At 38.5% G+C, this 19,085-nt stretch overlaps 1 protein-coding gene across 1 annotated transcript in view; it reads left to right on the top strand.

Annotated features, from left to right (window-relative positions):
* The window catches only part of LOC129379520 (HAUS augmin-like complex subunit 3), a 46,796-nt gene extending 28,027 nt beyond the window's left edge, over positions 1 to 18,769 (top strand). The window contains exons 20-28 of the mRNA XM_055060340.1: positions 2,669 to 2,746; positions 6,435 to 6,546; positions 9,550 to 9,632; positions 11,681 to 11,812; positions 15,075 to 15,185; positions 15,458 to 15,536; positions 15,949 to 16,016; positions 16,750 to 16,811; positions 17,153 to 18,769. Of these exons, the coding sequence (XP_054916315.1) occupies positions 2,669 to 2,746; positions 6,435 to 6,546; positions 9,550 to 9,632; positions 11,681 to 11,812; positions 15,075 to 15,185; positions 15,458 to 15,536; positions 15,949 to 16,016; positions 16,750 to 16,811; positions 17,153 to 17,233 (806 nt within the window). The 3' untranslated portion in view covers positions 17,234 to 18,769. The remainder of the gene's footprint in view (positions 1 to 2,668; positions 2,747 to 6,434; positions 6,547 to 9,549; positions 9,633 to 11,680; positions 11,813 to 15,074; positions 15,186 to 15,457; positions 15,537 to 15,948; positions 16,017 to 16,749; positions 16,812 to 17,152) is intronic.
* The last annotated feature ends 316 nt before the right edge of the window (positions 18,770 to 19,085 follow it).

The following is a 19,085-nucleotide window of genomic DNA, read 5'->3' as shown; positions in this document are numbered from 1 at the left end:
CCTCTGATCCTGAATTCCTGTGTCTCAATATATGCAGGGAGAAAGAGCAATCATAGGACGTCAGACTTCAGATATCCAGAGTTTTATCCAGAGAAAATCAATGCAAGAAGAATGTTACAATAAGCATCTCACCTAGATCATCAAAAGTCCAAGACATGACAAAACAGAAACAATTAACTGAGTAAAAAGGGAAACAGAAACAAACAAAAGATGCATCCTTTGGGAAACTCTCACTCAGCACAAAGAGATTCGAACTTCTGCTGTAAAACAAACCATTTTATAAGAATGTGTATTCTCCTCATTTAAATATATGCATTAGGAGGTGTGTTTTTCCTTTGTGGGGGCTGTCTTAAATGTTAATTTTATTACCTCTGAGACCTACTCAAACACCCAGCGCTTCTCATACCAGCCTCCTTCTTAGGCGACCTCTGGAGCGTTATCTCTGCCTCAAAATGATTCAACAAGAAACCAGTTGGTGTTTTTTAAACAAACTCGCACAAAATGTATTGCTTAATACTAACTATAAGTTGGATCTAAAACTAACTAATTAAAAACATGCTTTTTAATGCTTAAAGAAATATATTAATATGTTGGATTATATGTTGTAACGGACTTCTATAGTTTTTAATGTTTGCCTGAACTATTCAACCCTGAGTAAAGAATTTATTGCTCTGATAGCCAATACACTCCCTGTCTGAAATGTTCCTTAGGGAGTATAAGACTGCTTTCTGATTAGAAATTTATGTAAGTTCAGAGTCACCAGTTGTCTTAGTTTGGATTTGTATCTAAGTTTATCTTAACGTAAAAGTTAACTTGTGTACTATTGTGCTACTTTAAAATTCTATTTCAACAGTGATAAATGTTGAGGTTATGTGTGGGTGAGGCAGAGATCTCCTGAGGTGTGCAGAAACTGATGAGAAGGGAGCCAGCAAAGAGGGTTTATGAGGATAATAAAAGCCTACAGCCGCAGTCTACAGGGTCCCTGCTAAAAACTCTCAACGGTGTCTCATACTTATCTGTCTCCCTCCAGTGTGGCCTTCGATTTACTCATTGGAAGTTTTAAAACCACTCAGTACAGTACAGTAATTGTCTAAAATTGCAGGCTTAGGTAATCTGATGACTCAGCACCAAATATAACAATAAAGAAGCCCAGAATATCCATGAGGCTAGGATGATCACTCTTAGCTTCGAATCATTTTCTCATTATTTTATCTTTTGTTTGATAATAGGTTGATTTCCCAAATCTAACATATGTAATTATCTAATAGGGTCATAGGTTGATTATCCGTCTAACATCCAGAAGTAATGGCTAATACAGAATAAACTACATTTATGGCATCTAGAAAATTGCTGATATTTTCATAGGATAGACATCTTGAGCCTGTTCCACTGTGGGAAGCTGTACCACAGCACAGAGCAAGTAGGAGGGTATGAGCAGTGCATACACTAACGTTAATGACGGTGCTAAGACCCTCCTCCTGGCTTTGATTGGTTGTTTCTCAATATGGCAGTAACACCAAAGGAAAAAGGTAGAGGAGTCAGATTTTTTCCACAGATTATCTGTATTATTTTTTATTGTCAGGACATAGTGACAGTTTTAAGAAATACAAGGGGGAAAAAAATATATTTTTATAAAAGTTACGTACTTCGGCCTTAAAGTGAGAGAGATGTGATCTGAGTCAGGAAGCTACTGACCCAGCTGCTCGATGGGCTGGATGAGGAACAGTGTGCATCTTTTACCCAATATTAATGAAATATAATCACTGTTCGAGAACTGTGGGAACTATTTCAGTTGCAATTCTGCTATGGCAATTAACTTTTCTTTAAAAATCTGCATATATATATATATATATATATTATGGGGTCTGACTTATTTGGCAGATTTTACAACTAACGTGATGAAATATATTTTAAATGACTTACAGATGATGATGTAGCTGAAATATACAGTCTGAATCTGCTTGACAGATGAGCTGCTTCTAATTAAGAACGATGTTAATTAGTTTCTATAAACTCCTGTTTTGCGGAGGACGTCGTATGAATAAAACCTCACCCCATTGGTTGACAGCGCAAAAGAGAACAGAAATTGGCCGGTGTGTGGAACAACAGAATATGTTCATCCACCTGCTGCATTGACCTGCAGATGGATGGACACTGACATGTTGCAGCTCTAAGCCTGACCTCAATGCCTGTCTGACTCTGATTCTCAGGGCTCGCTGTCATCAGTCCTCTGCTGCTTTCATACCTTCTTCTTCTTTCTCTATCCATTATCACGTTGATCCAAGAAGGAGAGGTTTAGACAGCGATCACAACAGTTTCGCTTAGTTCCACTTTTATATGTTTATACCTGTGTGTGTGTGGCCAGGTTTTTGATGTCAGCAGCTCTCTATTGGTGCATGTGGTTGCAACAGCACACACAGTTTGTTCAGTTATGGTTCGAGATTAGACCGAGTTAACCACTTTAAACAGTGTTTTTAATTATAAAATGTCTTCCATCTTTCTTGGACTGATGAACAATAACTGCTGTAAATGTATGTGATGTTATGTTGCTTTTAAAGCTAACCTTGCAATAAGTCATTCAATGTTGGTTTCAGACTATATATGTCTCAGGTAGCGTTCGGTTTGCTGGTGTCATTCTCATTAATTGATGGTTGTTTGATCTTCATAGGAAAGGAGGAGGAGGTTCTGACGATTCATCCTCGAGACATGTTCGTTCCCCGGGAGGGCTGGACTTTTCTTGCTGCGGGTAGGATAATATTTTGCTGTGTAACATATTTCAATGCCATTTTTATTTTGCAGTACGTGCTGTGCATTTACTAAAGAGTGTAATCCTGACAGAATATTTTGAAATATGATTTATTCTTGATTAAATATTCACTAAACACACAAAGGTGTTCCCTATACAAGTTATTTGCAGGGCGTAAATTGTAAAACAACACCCATTATCCGCCTACTAAAACAATCAGACTGAGGTATCACATTCTCTGACCACTTTAAAGAAAAGAGTCAAATTTTATTGTTTGATAAAAGAAAGAAAATTACATGAGTTGGAAGATGGAAGGTAGGAATATGAGTGGTGTGTACTTACAGTGCCAAGTGGCTGTGGTTCTTAATTGTCTGTGGACCAGTAGGTAGATTGCATAATTAGTAGTTCTGACTTGGGAGTTAATGAATGAATATTTTGACTGCAAGGTTAATCTGAGTTCTGATTCTTTGAGAGAAGTTCTTGTGAACTTATTCCGGTTAAATATGTCAAGGGTTTCCGTTCAGATTTACGTTCACCTTAAAAGTCCCACTGTCCCAACGTGGCCTCTGTTTGGAAAAGGTCATTTAAGTCTTTGTTGCTCGCCTGTGTTGCACCAGCCGAGGGAGCACGCTGGGACACTGTCAGCCTGGAAAAGGTTTGTCTGCTGCTGGGTGTCTGCTGGGCCTGACAGAGTCACACTCTTACGTAACCAGACAGATAAAACAGGGTTAGCTGCAGGAAAGCTGCAGGATAGGAGGGAGGATGCCACATATGCGCACACTGAGTTTGAACAGAGTTGCATTGACATTCCAGCAGGCATAGTCATGTCCTCAAAAGCACACAGACACAAACACATTACCGCTTGTGTTTAGAGACAAGCTTATCACAGAAATTATGTTTTTCCCTCAAAGAAATGCTGCCTTCATGTTCCGTCCAAGCTGTTGTTCAGATCTGTTCCTTTGCCTGTTTTAGACTTTAACACTACAGATATTGAGTTGTTCACGGTCTTTACAAATCCAGACATCCAAAACCTCTTTCATCATGACAAAGTTTGTGTTGCTAAACTTTAAAAACATTCTCCCTGTGCTACTGCAGGCGGTGTGTTCGTGTTTGTTTATTTTTTAATTGTCTGAACTCAGATATTTTCTGTTCCTGCTGGTGTGTGGGAGATATTGAGAGAGAGAGAAAAAACCCAGAGCGTAGCCAAAGTGAGAACAAAGGCATTGCGTGTTCCCTGTGGATTCGTTCTGAATCACGTGGCCAGGTTCGGTTTAGGTCCTTAGAAGAGATGAACACATGCAACCGTTCTGAGGAGCCCAGTGCATACGGTCATAGGCAGAGAACAACCAACAACAACTTGGTTAAGATATATGCATTTAACACATCTAATTTAACCACCAACTCTGTCATTAAAAGCACATCGCTTTATTCTTTTTGACATGAAGGTACACCTATGATCATTGTGAATGCTACTTTCATTCAGTCTATTTCTTGCTGTTGAATCAGCCCTGATTTTCCCGCTGTTTTATGCTTTCTCCAGGAAAGTAAAGGTTGGTTCAATTAAATTTCAAAGTCCTATAGATTTATTTGGTAACACTTGCTAGTGTGATACATTTCAGTGAATGTTCCTTATCTGTAAATGTATTTCTTAAGAATATATACTAAACAGACCTAGGGGAGGCTACTCATATTTAACTTTCAGCTTTCCCCCCAAAATAAAACGTGATTAAAAGTGAATTTGTGTTTCAAATCCTTTTTTTCTTTTCACTGCACAACCATGCTCCAAGAGTTGCTCTTATGGACACTTACTCACATCTTCTGACAACGAGCCCGACTTATAACATTTTAACTTACCCAGACATTTCTCCATTTCTGCTCAAGCAAACCAAAAGGTTTTGAACAGTACAATCATGTCAAATGATGAGACCATGTGTGTTTAATGTGTGTAGTAGTAGATATATTGCTGCTGTTGCAGGCAGAAAAAAAAAAAAAATTTTAGCTGAGAATAAAATTTTGGATGAGTTTAAGAATATTGTTTACCGTGGAAAAGTCTTGACCAAATAGCTTATTCGCATGTAACTTTTAATATCAAGATATTTTTGCTATATAACTTATGTAAAACAAAGTGCATTTCTTTTTATTTATGTATAAGGACATGATGAAAGTAATTTGGTCATCTCAAGTCTTAAAATGTGGCCCGTACAGATGAGTTTGGTGTGTCATATACAAAATCAAACCAGAATATAGAAGCAGTGTGTGAAAAACCAAACTTAGTCAATTGCTAATTTGCTTTTAGAAGCAGTAAGTTGATTTCAGTGCCCTCTATATATGGCTTAATCAGGCTCTCTGTGTTTTATAAACAGACTGAATGCTGTCGTCTTTAAGTAATATTGCTGTTCTGTATTTACTTTTTAGACTTTCACGTCTGAGGGATGGATTTAGAGACCTTACCTTTCGTAGCCCTCTTGCATCCATATTTATGGATTTCTTTATTCTGCATGCTGATCAATTCATTCCTCCTGAAAGCCTTTGTACGTCCACCACAGCCCACAAGAGGCATTTTACACAGTCAATAAGCACATTGAGCTCTTAAGCTTTTATCTATGAGCTCTGAGCTTTGGTGTGCTGCAGTGCATCACCAAAGGTTGTTCAAGGGAATATGAATGATGATTTTAAGAGACATGAGTAATGGCTGTTGTTCAAATGTTGTTTTAATATTGGTACATAAATCATATTTTAATTCAAGATAAATGTAAAACAGGGCACATTTCTGCGCTTTCTGGTGAATATTAATGAAGGTGACAAACCTTAAAATGAGGTTCAACTGTACCTTAAACCGCTTTACTTGCTGTTTGGTGTTTTTTTTGTTTGTTTTTTAAACTTGATTCCAATTTTAAAAAAGCATTTATTTATGTATTAGTTCGATATATTAGCTTTGATGTTAATCTGGTCCAGATTTAATGATCGTCTTTAAAGGCGTTTGCAGGAAGTCAGAGTTATTTTTATCTGAATCGATATAGAGACAGTTTCAGGTATAATCAGGCCTCAGGCTTTCACAAGATCATATATTCACATGTTCTGTGTGTGTAATTTTATCCTGCATCGTACTGGACATGAACAGTTTTTCTTTCTTTATACCTGCCTGTTTTTCTCACATCCACACATCTTGGTCAGCAATATGTTTCTGAACTGCCAGGCTGGCTCCGGGGAAGAGCTCTGGAGCTCATCAAATATTAATAAGACGGTATCTTTAGAAACTTGCTCGCTTATGTCAGCACAGCCAGAGCCAGTTGTATCTTTTTTCTTGTCTTTCATCTCATCGTCATCTCTCAGAGCATCTTGGTATTTCTCTCCTTCCACCCAAGTTTTACGAGATCTTAGCAGTTATTTACCTCACAGATGTTTTTGCTCTGCTCCTCCTTTTGAGCTGTTTGGTATTTAGAGATATTCTTCATCAGTATGGTTATTTAAAAGAAAGGAAATGTGTGAAAAATTAGGAACTCTTCCAAAAAATGTTGAGAAAGGTTCAGAAAGCATGAAGAAATTTGAATCAAGACATTTTCAAGAGATTACAAGAAAGTTTTCCTCCTTACTAGCAAAGCACAAAGGGAATGAGTGACGACTTTAGACTTTCACACACTACTGCACAACTTTAAGGCAGCGACTGAAAGGTTTGTGTTTGTGACAGACTTCTGCCAGGTGGAGCTCCGCTTGCTGGCCCACTTCTCCTCGGACCCGGAGCTGCTCCGCGTTTTCACCGACCCGCAGGCCGATGTCTTCGCCATGCTGGCCTCTCAGTGGTGCGTCTCCCTCACACACTCGCACACCCTGATCCCCCTGCCAAGGTGACCGTTGCCGCGCCGCAGGGAGTCTCCGATGGTCTCCTTCTCTCAGCCTCGCCGTTGCCTTTACTTCAAACGCTAATCGCCTTGTTGCCATGACGACCGGGCCAACTGCCTCCGTTTCCATGCCCAGGGGGCTTCTGGGAGCGTCACCCTGGTGATTGCTTTGTTTTGCTTTTGATGTATTTTAACGACTGGTGTGTTTTCCTCCTCCTCTCTATCGCCGTATGTATGCGGTGTTTACTCACCGGGTTTATCGTTTTGATCCGGCCTATCAGTAGCGTGTTGAACTAATCCTCCTGTCTCAGACGCCTCTGCAGCGCTGACTGACCAGTTAAGCAGATTACCACATTAACAGCCCTCTTTAGGCTTCACACTCTTTTCACCTTTAAGCATGTTAACTGGTGTCACTTGAGCTCTGCTGGGATTACTCAGTCAGAGCTTCTTCTTCTGCACAAAGTTTCCTCTCGTATGGCGTTCACATCATCTGCTCTTCCTTCTCTCACTTCTTGATTTCCTTTTCTTTGGTCTTATGCTATGTTTTGCTGTCTTAACTTTTGTTTCTAGTCATTCTTTCTCAAGACAGAAGTGAAATAAATGTTCACATAAAACAGCTTTTCTGCATGTCTCCTAGAAGATGGAGGAGTTTAAAAGTTGTTGGTTTTGAACATTTTCTGCTGAAATAACTGCTGATGACCAATTTTCAGATTTCTGACATTGCACTATAAAGATTCTTGATTTAAAATTTGTCACATTTGAAACAAACAAACAAAAAACTTTATGATGTTTTTAAAAAGTTTGACAGTTTTTGGGAAAGAAAGATCCTCCACCGTTCTTTGCAGTGGGCATGAGTTGCTTTTCCATGTATTATTTGTTTTAGCCGATTAAACAGCTGCTATCTTGGTCTCATAAAGCAGACATTTTGTAGTTAAAGCCCTGGTAGCATTTGTCAAACTCCAGGCTCCAAACATATTGACATTTGTTTTGGTATGGCATATAAAAGCTTTTCCTGCTGCCCTTTCCAAAGAAATAGTTTACATGTCGATGATATCTAATGGAGACTTGGTGATCCCATGATGCCATTCTTTGCAGCAGTTCTCTAATTGAAATTTTTAGACTTCTTTCAGTGGCAGCAAGATCTATGTTTGCAACAGCTCCAGCTGTTTTTGACTATCTAATCGTTGCTTTGACTAAACACACTAGCAGGTTTGGATAATTAACTATTTTCTTCCAGCCTTTTCTTGCTTTATGAAAATCAGATTTTCCTTATTTGAATGTTGTTTTTTCACGTCTTTCCTATTTCGAAGAGGGGCTGTTGCATTCTCTTTTGTACTGCAGGAGAACAGGCCAAAGGTTGACAAAATAATAAATCCCTGGATCACCTTAAAAATGTGTCATTTATACTCACTTTAGAGGATATATTAAGAGTGTCATTAAGTCTGGTACCAGGGAGTTTCTAAACAAGTCATTTAATAATTGCTACTGCAATGAAAATGTTTAGGTTTTAAATAAAGCATCTATGCCAGGGGTACTAACAAAGAATAAAATTACTGTACAACATCAGCAACTTGTGGACCATTGGACAGCAGGGGGCAATAAAAATCTAGTATGAACACTTCTCTGGCCTGATGCACAACAGGGGGGTAAATATTTGTCTTTAAAATGTCGGTACTCCCAGTCAGTCACTATATGACAGGCGAGTAAACAGAGGAATATATATGGATGATTAGAAACACGGCCTGAGAGGGATTTTTTGACTGATTATGCTTTTGAAAACCTTGGAGCGTTGAGGATCTTCAGACACACCAATAATTTAGCGTGCGTGTGTGGGGGTGTGTGTGAGTGATGCTGTCTGTCAACACTGAACAGAGACGGCAGTTTCTCATGAGCCTTTGCAGAAATGCCACTTTGCAGACGTGTCATTGCATCCTGTCTGATCCGCAGAACTACGGCTCTCGCCGAGTCACATCGCATAACTGTCACTGCATGTCCATCTCCACCACTCCTCTCCCCGGTTCCTTTACTTTTAGTAGTCCTTTACGTCCGTTTTAGCTCCACATCTTTTGAAGCGACGTGGATGCATGCTTTCTCTACACAGCAAAGTCCTGCCCTTGATGTTCTTCTCTTTTTTTTCTTTCAAAAATCAACCACAAAATTTAAGCTTTTTTATTTATTTATTTTTTTTTACAAATATACCATCATGTTTTAAATCCAGAATCTTTATTGTGCAATGTCAGAAAACAGAAAATTGAACACAAAAAACAACTTTATTGCCAAATAAACTAGACTTTAATTCTTGAAGACATGCTGTTTGTTCTGATCAACCTGAAACTGAACTGTTTGGCCATAACAATGATTGTTACAGTTGGTGGAAAAAGAGTGACACTCGCAAACTTGAGAACACCATCACCTGTTATGTGGTATGGTGGTGGCAGCATCATGTTGTGGGGCTGTTTCGGTGCCGGAGCTTCATAAAATGGATGACATCAAGAGGAATGAAACTTTATGTGGAAATACTGAAGCAACAATTGATTATGAAATGGCTTAAGGATTTAAGAACAACAGAATCAATAGTTTTGGTCATCTTGTGTTGGCAAGGCAGCCTATAAAACCTGACTCAGTTACACCAGTTCTATCAGGAGGAATGGGCCAAAATTACACCAAATTATTGTGAGAAGTTTGTTAAAATGTTACCTAAAATGTTTGACTGTAGTCACACAGTTTAAAAATCAATTCTACCAAATGCTGAGGAAATGGGGAAAAAATAATCAGTACCCCGGTAATCTAATTTAGACAATCCTTAGTGACAGGCTTAGTCTAAATCAAAGAAAAACCATTGGAAAACAGGGTTAAAAATATTGTTTTATGCTGTATTTAAAAATATTAAAAACTGACTTTAGATCAAACTCTTATTTGTTATACAAAAATGTAAAGGTGTTTTTCTTGATCTCTGTCACCCAGGAAAGCGGTGGGTGTTGATGAGGTGACTCCTGAAGACAGGGAGCATGCCAAACGCATCGTATATTCTGTGGTTTATGGAGCAGGTGAGAACAGACCGCCATTCAAAGAAGAGTAAAGAAAAGATGCACCCTGCTGTTCAGCTGAATGTTTGGTCCAAAATAAACAAAATACTCTCTGAATGACAGTAAGAAATAGAAGAAGACCATGTAAAGATTCAAATAAAGAATCCTTACATGGTCTCTTTAGTATTTGGAAAATATCAAAGAGAGTACAATTTGACCCAACAGTAGTATTTTAGCAACAACAAGGTGATTCTTACTGAGCTTTTTGCTTAAAACTTGGCAGACAGTTGATGACCAATTCAAATATCATGGGCCTCGGGGGTTACGGCTGTCTCTTATTGTTTCACCTCTGACTTATTCCCAGTTAGTGTAACCATGTCTGTTAGATTACTGTTTTAATACAAAGTTGTGGTCAGCTACTAGAACACCAAGGTACAGATTTGTCATTTTGAGTCTGTAAGTATTTGATATATTAAAGTTTTAGAGCCACATTTGGACTAAAATGGCAGCGGGGTGTAAAAAGTGCAAATTGTTTGGGATTTAAAGCTTACAACTAAGTTCCAATTAAGTAACATTAACAACAAAAAAACAAATTAACAAAAAGAAAGTTGCAGTAGTACATAAGCAAAATAATAAATATATTTGTAAATGAATAAAAAGAGCCACATAAGAAAGTATTAATAAAAGTGATAATACATCTAATAAGGAGCATCCAATAAATAATCAAATTCATGCACTTGTCGCATTTCAACTTCTTGTCGTCTGAACAGTTTGAAACAACAGCAATCTGAAATTGTAAATAAATCAGATGAACATATAAAAAGAGCATAAGTCATCATATTTTGTTGTGAAATAGTACAACAAATCGCAAAAGATCATCAATCACAATTTAGGTGAGCGGGGAACAGTACGGAGACACAAAAAGGAGGAGGACTCGAGGAGATCCTGATCAGCGTAGACAGACCACTCTTTATGGAGGGATGCGTTGCTATGGTTGCTAAATACCAAGGAAAGCTCTCTCGATGAGACAATCAGGCCGGGGAGGAGGGGCACAACAACAGCAGCAGCAGCGCTTCGGACTCATGCACAGACATATGTACACAAATAGGTCAGAAAATAGTGGCGCAATGCAAAGATGCTGGTGAACAAAGTGGCATGAAGAAGGTTAGTCGAAGGTAAACTGTCTGCTTATTAAGCAGAGCAGATACATATTCAGGTTTTCTTTTATTAAATTTGACTGAACTTGCATGTCTTTCCTTTTTATGTCTGTGTGTTGAATGAGCACACCTGAAAGGCAGTAGTAGTTTTTCCATTTCAAATTTACAGTTGAACGGGGACAAAGGCGTCAGGTGCAGGGCAGGGAACGTGAAGGAAAGGAGGAAAGAAGAAATAAAGCGGCGCTAGAGGTGTGAAAAAAGCAAGCAGCGCAGAGGGCGTCAGTAATGAAGGTCAAAGTTCACCTCAGTGCTGACCTCATTCAGCAGGAATGCGGGGCCCTGCACACACAGAAGAGCACGCAAAACACAACAGGCCCGAGTAAAGGCCTCACTTTTATGTCCAACCTCATCAAACACCTTTTTAGATACAACAAAGTTGTAAAACAGTGGATGATATGTCAATATGAATGAACAAAGATGTGTTAAATCAATACATTTAGAACACATTCTTATCCACTTAACAGGCCAGTCATAATAATAATTAAATCATTAATGGATTTTTCTTGATTCTCAGCACAAGTATCACGATGCATTATTCCAGTCACACTTTATAATCTCCTCTTAAAGCTGCTCTTGTGAAAATTACAGTAAAAACTTTACCAAAGGGACCTCAGTGCTTTTTATATTTAGTGACTGATCAGACACAATGAAAAAGACATCAAAATGAAACAGGCAAAATAAATCCGTTCAGTTTATTTGGTTTTTAATCTGGATTCACTGCTAGTAATTTGAGTGTTTGAGAAAATGGTGCAGTTTATTTCAAAGCTATGCATCAATTCACAGTGAATGCATTAAATAAACTTCGTGTTTTACTATAGCCGGCTCTCATCCCACATCATGTTACTTTTGTAGGCCGTGAGCGTCTGTCAGGGATTTTGGGGGTGAACGTTGAGCAGGCCAGTCGTTTCCAGGACAGTTTCCTCCAGACCTACAGAGAAGTCCAGGCATTCATCCAGAGAACCATCCAGCAGAGCCACAAGCAAGGTCTGACTGTTTCACCATCAAGGTTATTAAATATGAAAACAAACCGATACTGAAACAAATGTGTTGTAGGACAAATACACAGTAGAGCTGCAAAACTAAACACAGTCTTTTTCAGCAAGAGACAACACATTATCAAAAATCAGCAGTTTGTATATCTGACATCGCTGTTTAAAAGACATCTCACACACACACACACATATGTATATATATATATATGTATATGTATACGCAGAAACTCAGTTAAAACTGGACCTCAACCTTTTTGAAACACTAACAGAGCTGTGCAAAGACAAAAGGGACCAAATGAATTTCACAGTAGGATAGCAGCAGCTGCTTTTAGACATTTCTGCTACAGCTGGTTCTCCAAGTCTCTGAATCCTGCTGGATTATTCCCATGACTGTAGTGACAGTGACAGAAGCTGTCTTCGTCCAATAGCTGTATACGTGTTGATTAACCTCACTCTTGACAGTCGGGGTGCTCTCTGAATTTCTCACATGCACATCTCTGTGGATGTGTTTGGCTAAAGAGTTAGGAGGATGTGCTTGCATTGGCAGGAATGAGACAAACTGCCTCGGGTCAATACTTGAAGGGTGCTTCAAGAAGGAGGGGTTAGACTGGAAGGGTTTGATGGTTCCGACGGGACACTTTATTTATATATTCTGACTGAACTGCCAGCGCAGCACACCTCTGAGTTGCACATGCTCACACAAAATAGTGTGACGTCTGCACTTTAAAGCCTCGCTGAGCACAGCCAAGAGTGGACATGAAGCATGATGATGTCACAATGCACCAAACTGGATCCCCTTAATTCATTTCAAACAGTTTTGGTTAAAATTTCAGTCTGTGACCAAGCAGCTCAATGTCTCTCAAGCTCATTATTCATACTCCGGGTGGATTATTTTTTGCCTTCTTGAAAAAGGGTAAAGTTTAAAATATATAAAGATGCATTTGTGTAACAGTGTTTTAATGGAACACTATTGTTAATGGATTCTGAAAAGAAAAAACTTGTTTGGCGGATAACATCAAAGCTTTAGGTACTATTCATGTCGTCTTTTTTTCATTTTATCAATTTTTTTTTTTTTTTTAAATACTGCTTTGCAGTCACACACAGACTGGTGCTGTGACACACCCAATTCCTCGCGCTGCACGTCCTCTTTCTCCGTAGGCAGCTCCCTAATCGATGTGCTGTAATAAAATGCTGTGCACAGATCAGAGAGGCCTGCGCCTTCTCAGGTGAAGAGCGATAATTCACCAAACCTTCAGCTTCAGAATCTCTGCTGGGTTTATTTTCACCTTGAATCTGCTCTCTACTTCCTTTTTATCTCATTGGTCACTGATTTTTAAATTCTACTTCCTGTCTCGGCCTAATCCCATCCTGAAAATGAAAATAAAACGGTCCTCTGCATGGCAGAAGAATTAAAGTCTTGACAGAAAATTGTCTGGCTGTCTTACTGCGTGGGCTTGGGAATAATTTGTGCTCCTGGGTTTCGGTCACTGCGCCACGTTTACAGTTGGTACCTGATAGGGCAATATTTTGTCTCGGAGGATGGATGATGGCAGGGTAAGCGGAGATGAGGGCAGCCGTGCAGGCTCAGCTGCTGTCATATTTGTTGAAAATATATTTTAAAGGGCGGTGTGAAGGTGAGCCCAGTCTCAATGCAGCTGTAACAGCTGACAGAGAAGGTAAGAAAGCAAAACAGTGACAAAAGATATTAAAAGAGTTTACTGATTTTCATTCAGGTGCATTTTCTGTGCTGTTGTGTTGTCATGTTTTAAATTCTGTTTGACTTTTTTCCCTTGATGTTAAATCAAGGGAACTCACCGTTGCTCTTTATACCATGCAAATTTCATCAAAGCTGTTTGGATAAATGCTGCAGCATCACCTCTAAGAATGCCAAAAATCATTTTCAAAGGGAGGATTTTCTCCTTCCATTTTCTTTAAAGTCCCAAAGACTTCAGCTTGAGTCTTCAACCTCTTTGTTGTAAAAACATAAAAACAGACTGGCGACATCTCACGGCTGTGAAACGATCAAATCTTTTTTTTGTGCTTTTTAGCAGCCTTAAAAGATTTTAGCCGCTTCCTGATTATGACGAGCAGATCCGTTTTGGAGAGATTTTTTTTAAAAAAACTAAAATTTGTTCAGTTTAAAGATACAGCACAAAAATGTATTATATATATTAATTATTAATAGGTGGTGCTAAAATGTTGACGCCAATTTCAAAATATGGCTGAACAGGACTTTGAAGGAATAAGAAAAAAAGCTGAAATAATTTCTCAGCAACAAGGCTTATATAACTAAATAGTGATGAAATATTTACTGTAATAGACTGTTCTACTTTTACATGATCTCAAGCTTTAAAAAGACAGCAAGATGGATGAATAGATGGGTATGTAGATATTAATACTCCCGTTCAAACCATCAAAAGAACCTTATGGGGGGAAAAAACATGTTTTGTTTTTTAGTTACATGTCTTTCCAAGCAAAAACATCAGGGGCTGAAAACACATTCCAGCAGGACTCATGTCACACCTGTCTGGCTACAGAAACACTTCCTGGGATATTCTTTCACTCACTAAACATCACAGTTACTGGGCCCCATAATAACCGTCATATTCCTTGGGAAAGGTCACATGAATGCGCCAGAGGTCAGCAGAGCAGCAGATTTGTGGTTTTTGCTCCCTGCTTCCTACTGAATAGTGGATGTTTTTGAGGATGATTGTGTTCATAGGTCATTCAGGTTTCATGTCCTGGGTGGTTTAGCTGATGCTAAGGGCTACTGGAGGATTTCAGGTGGAAGCCTCATCCATTGTCCAGATTGGTGGAATGTACTAGTCACCCATGTGTACCAGCATGTGTTGGTTTTGCATAATTGTATATAATAATGTGTCTGTCCATGTGTTATGCATAACAACTTTTTGCTTATATGGAAAATCCCATCTTCATCTTCTTTACTTTTTTAAAAAAAAATCATTTTTAAACATTTAAAAATCTGTGGACGTTAATATTTTTGGAAGGCAATAAATGTTTTATTGTGGAACTCTAAAATATTAAGGAAGTGCAAGCAGACATTACTGAATTTTATTAGAAACATCTTGTGAACTGTTGCTTTTAGACTGATGCGTAATTTTCTAATAAAACAGATCCTTAAGAATAATGTGTTACTCTACCTCTACATCACTCCCTGCTCAGAGGAACATCGTGTTTAATGTGTGCATTACTGTTAAACTAGTTAGTGTTTTGATTTGGTTTTGTTTTTTTAGGTTATGTGGTGTCGTTAATGGGACGCCGACGCCTCCTTCCCAACATCAGCTCCCCAGACTGGGGGATCCGCATGCAGGCTGAGAGGCAGGCCGTCAACTTTGTAGTTCAGGGTAGGAGCTGTGATACTTTTACTGCCGGTCAGAACCAGCTCCACTCTGTTCCAGCTGTTGGCAGCAGGTTTCATTTTCAATCTGAAAAAGTCCTGAATTTCATAAAAGTATTTCCCAAGTCTGGAGAAATCTACAAGTGTTGAAAGAAAGTTGAAATGTATTTAACTGATAGTCTATTAAGCACAAAGGAAAGATGATCTTTTGACTTTTGAATGTTTCCTGCTTCATTTTGAAAATAGACAAGTGTATTTGTGTGCTTCATCTGAATCCAGGCTCTGCTGCTGATCTCTGTAAGATGGCTATGATCACCATCTTGAACCTGGTCTCCTCCTCCAGCTCGCTCTCTGCCAGGTACCAACAATAAAAATGAAACTCCGTATTAGCTGCCTTTTATTTGTAAGAAAAAGTAATGTGTACATAGGATCTTAGCTTCGTGTGCCTCCAGGTGGTCTTGTTGTCTCACTGGAGAAGTGACTGAGTCTTTCACACCAGAACACAGAAACAACACTCTCAGGCTCCCCAGCCAACTAAATTAGTTGAGACTGACTGCTGCTGCCAAGCAGTCAGCTAGAGTAAACACACTCGAAGCATTCGCCAAATTTATCAGTCTGATCATGTGTTAGCATAGCAATGTGCAAAGTAAACATGGCTGTACTGAAGCATTCACTCTGGTTTGTTTGAAAAAGACTGCTGTGCTGTCATCAGTAACTGTTCATTAGCAAATAGTATTTTATGTGTTTCTGAATGTTTTATGTTGCTGCAGGCTTTTAGCACAGCTTCATGATGAGCTTCTTTATGAAGTGGAAGACTCTCAGGTGGAGCAGTTTGCAGGTATACCAGTTTCACCTAAAGAAAAAAAAAGCACACTATTTAAATAACATTCTATTCAAAAACAAATGTAAACTTTATCATAGGGTCTCTCTTTTTGTTATGTGTGTGTTAGACATGGTTGATTGAATTCTACTTTATTTGTCCCTCTCAAAAATATATTACTGCAATATTACTTGTAAAAATATCAAAATATATTGACCACATGTAAAACCACATTGAGACTAGATGCTTGTTATTATAATATTAGGTGACTTATGCAATTCTATCTGTTGAAAGCCAGATGCAGATATACTGAAGTCTGTCGCTGCAGACATTTAAACATATATTACATTGCTCCTAAACTTGCTGAATCGTCTCTTTTACATTCAACATAATACTTAATAAATAAAAAAATTAATTCAAACTTCCTTAGAAACAACACTATTTGCCGGTGGTCATAACAAACTGAATTTCAGTGCTTTGCTTTTTGGTTACCTTTTATTATTTTTATTTCTGAAAATTTATTTAATTAATTTGCAAAAAAAACTTGAAAAACAAACAGTCTAATCTTAAAACCCAAAGTCAAAGAAAAGGTGTCGACTGAACCGGTGCTTAGTTCACCTTCTCTTTATCCATGATATTTTTAGGCAGGTTTTTTTAGTCTAAGTATTCAGATACATTAACACAGTCTAAACTTGTATTGTTGTCTTGTATATTCTTCTTGACTTGCATCTGCATGTGTTATTTTGTGCAGGTTTGGTGAGAAGCACCATGGAGTCTCTTCAGCACATCCACCATGTTGGAATCCATCTGAAGGTGAGGGGAGCGGACAGACTGTTCCTGGTTTGTTGTCTCCTTGAGAACAAACTCATTAGAAATACATGTTTTCTTTAGTTTTTTTCAGAAAAAGTGGATCTACCTTGTGGCTAAAGTTAATAAACCATGAGTTTAATGAAAAAGTTTTCATACCTCCCTGAATTTTTCCAGATTTTGTGACATCACTCAAACTTCTGTTAGGAATCTAGCAGTGAATGGAAACTTTTTCTACAAATGGAAAATATTTTTTAGAAAAACACTCAGTTGGTATGAATACGTTGCGCTGAGTGAGTGAGCATTTGTGACGTGACGCCATCATTTCCCCACTGTGTGTTTCCCAGGTGCCCCTGAAGGTGGCGGTATCTGTTGGCAAGTCGTGGGGATCCATGTCAGAGCTTCAATCTCCGACTTCTGTCTCCTGAATCTTCCTCTGAACCTCCGACACCAAGATAAATGATCTAATCTCCTCCTTTCTTATGGCCCAAGTTTTCGCCATTGACCCTTCTGCTGGCCACCTACTCGTCTTTTGACCCTTACTTGGTCTCTTATCCTGATCATCTCTCTCAGCTTCCAGTTTCTGCCTCCTCCTTCACTTGTCCAGCATCCATGTTGCTATGGAAACGAGGCAGCTGCAGCTCGTGCTTCTTGCCTCCACTCTTTCTGTTTCTGGGGGCAACCGCTGACTGGATTGGACCAGTTTCTCTCTCTCTCTCTCTCTCTCTTGTCCACCTCCTCCTGTTCTCCCACTCATTTTCACTCACACACACAAACGTCTCGTTAGGACTAAAAATGTTTCCTCTGCCTCGTTACCGAGGTGAAGTTTCATGTTTTAAAGAGGGCTCCATTTTCATTGGTTCCTAAAATTGGTTGTTAGTTGAGTTTCTAGATATAATCAAACATTCTTTAGTCTCTATTGTTAATATATTTTTGATGCTGAGACTGTTGGATTTACTTAAACACACCAGATTTCCACCCCAAGTTATATTTTTTAAGCTAATTTAAAAAGCATCATTTATTATTCCCATATTTGATGTTCTAATAAAAGAAGTGTAGTCCATAATGGGTTTTTCACAAGAGAAATCTGAGCCCAGGGAGTGAATAGACTCCATGAAATCTTGGTTTCATTCAGCTTCCAGTAAACTTTACCTTTCGTTGCGTGTGTTAACGTGATTTAAAGCAGTTGATCTAATTTTTGCTCGTCTTTCAGCATCCATTTCTTTGCTCTCTCTGGCTCAGCTTTTATCTGCTCACCCTTTTTGTGTTGTATTGCCTTTCTCTATTTCTCTCTCACACATTCCACAAATGCTCACACATTCATCTGCCCTCTGGCACACTGACCGAATTTCTTTTTGTCTGACAGCCACAGTAAGACTCCCTTTTTATATCTCCCTGTTTTCCTACCGGCCCCTCAATTAGCCTTGGAAATATATTGGCAGAGCCCAACATATCCACGTAACTTAAGCCAGTTGCAGGCGTTTTTAGTCATTTTTAATGGTCCATTTGTCTTCTAATGTGAAAAATGAACTCTGGATTTACTGACATAAGAAAAACTTTAATCACAAGTCCTTCATAGCAAGAGCAGAGGATAGTGTTATGGAAATCTGGCCCTCTATTCTTTCATTGTTTGGTGGTTTAAGTGTGCAAGCCCCCCAGCCTGCCTCTATTGAAAGGGAGGCGTGAGACTGGTATGTGTGTGTAGGCACTTGTGGAAACAGGAGTTTTTATTCAGTAAAATAAATATTGAGAAAGCTGAGATACTTAGTGCTAAAAGACTTGAGATTAGTGTTGAGTAATATCTTCAAAATGTAGCCGTTAGTCTTTTCCTGTATTAAAGTGAATTAAAAACTTGATAACAGTGTCTGAAATGAACTCCAAGAACCTTTAATTCCCACTGAACTCTGACCGGCTTTACTGTTCCTAAAATAAAAGTATCTCAAAGCATAATGCTGCTCCCTCTGTGTCACTGCAGGGATGGCGTGTCCACCAGACATAATCATTCGTATATAGATTTGCTTAATGTTTTTAAAGTTCCATATGACTATTGAAAAGAATCCTTATTTTGTTATGTAGATAATAAGAAATCTATTTTAAATAATTCACTTTTGTTGTAATTTATAAATAGATAGAGTGCTTTATCGTGATTAACTGCAGCACAGCTTAATTAGTTCTTTTAACTGGTTAATTCACTCTTTGACTTTTAAAGCTGCTTTCATTAAAATTACTTTGTTTTTTATTTACATATTCATTCATATTTGTTGAATGAATCACCATGTT

This window comes from Poeciliopsis prolifica, unplaced genomic scaffold (genome assembly GCF_027474105.1).
Source record: "Poeciliopsis prolifica strain line A6 unplaced genomic scaffold, Auburn_PproV2 SCAFFOLD058, whole genome shotgun sequence".
In the NCBI taxonomy this organism is placed as follows: domain Eukaryota; kingdom Metazoa; phylum Chordata; class Actinopteri; order Cyprinodontiformes; family Poeciliidae; genus Poeciliopsis; species Poeciliopsis prolifica.
This window is presented reverse-complemented; position numbering and strand designations above follow the sequence as displayed.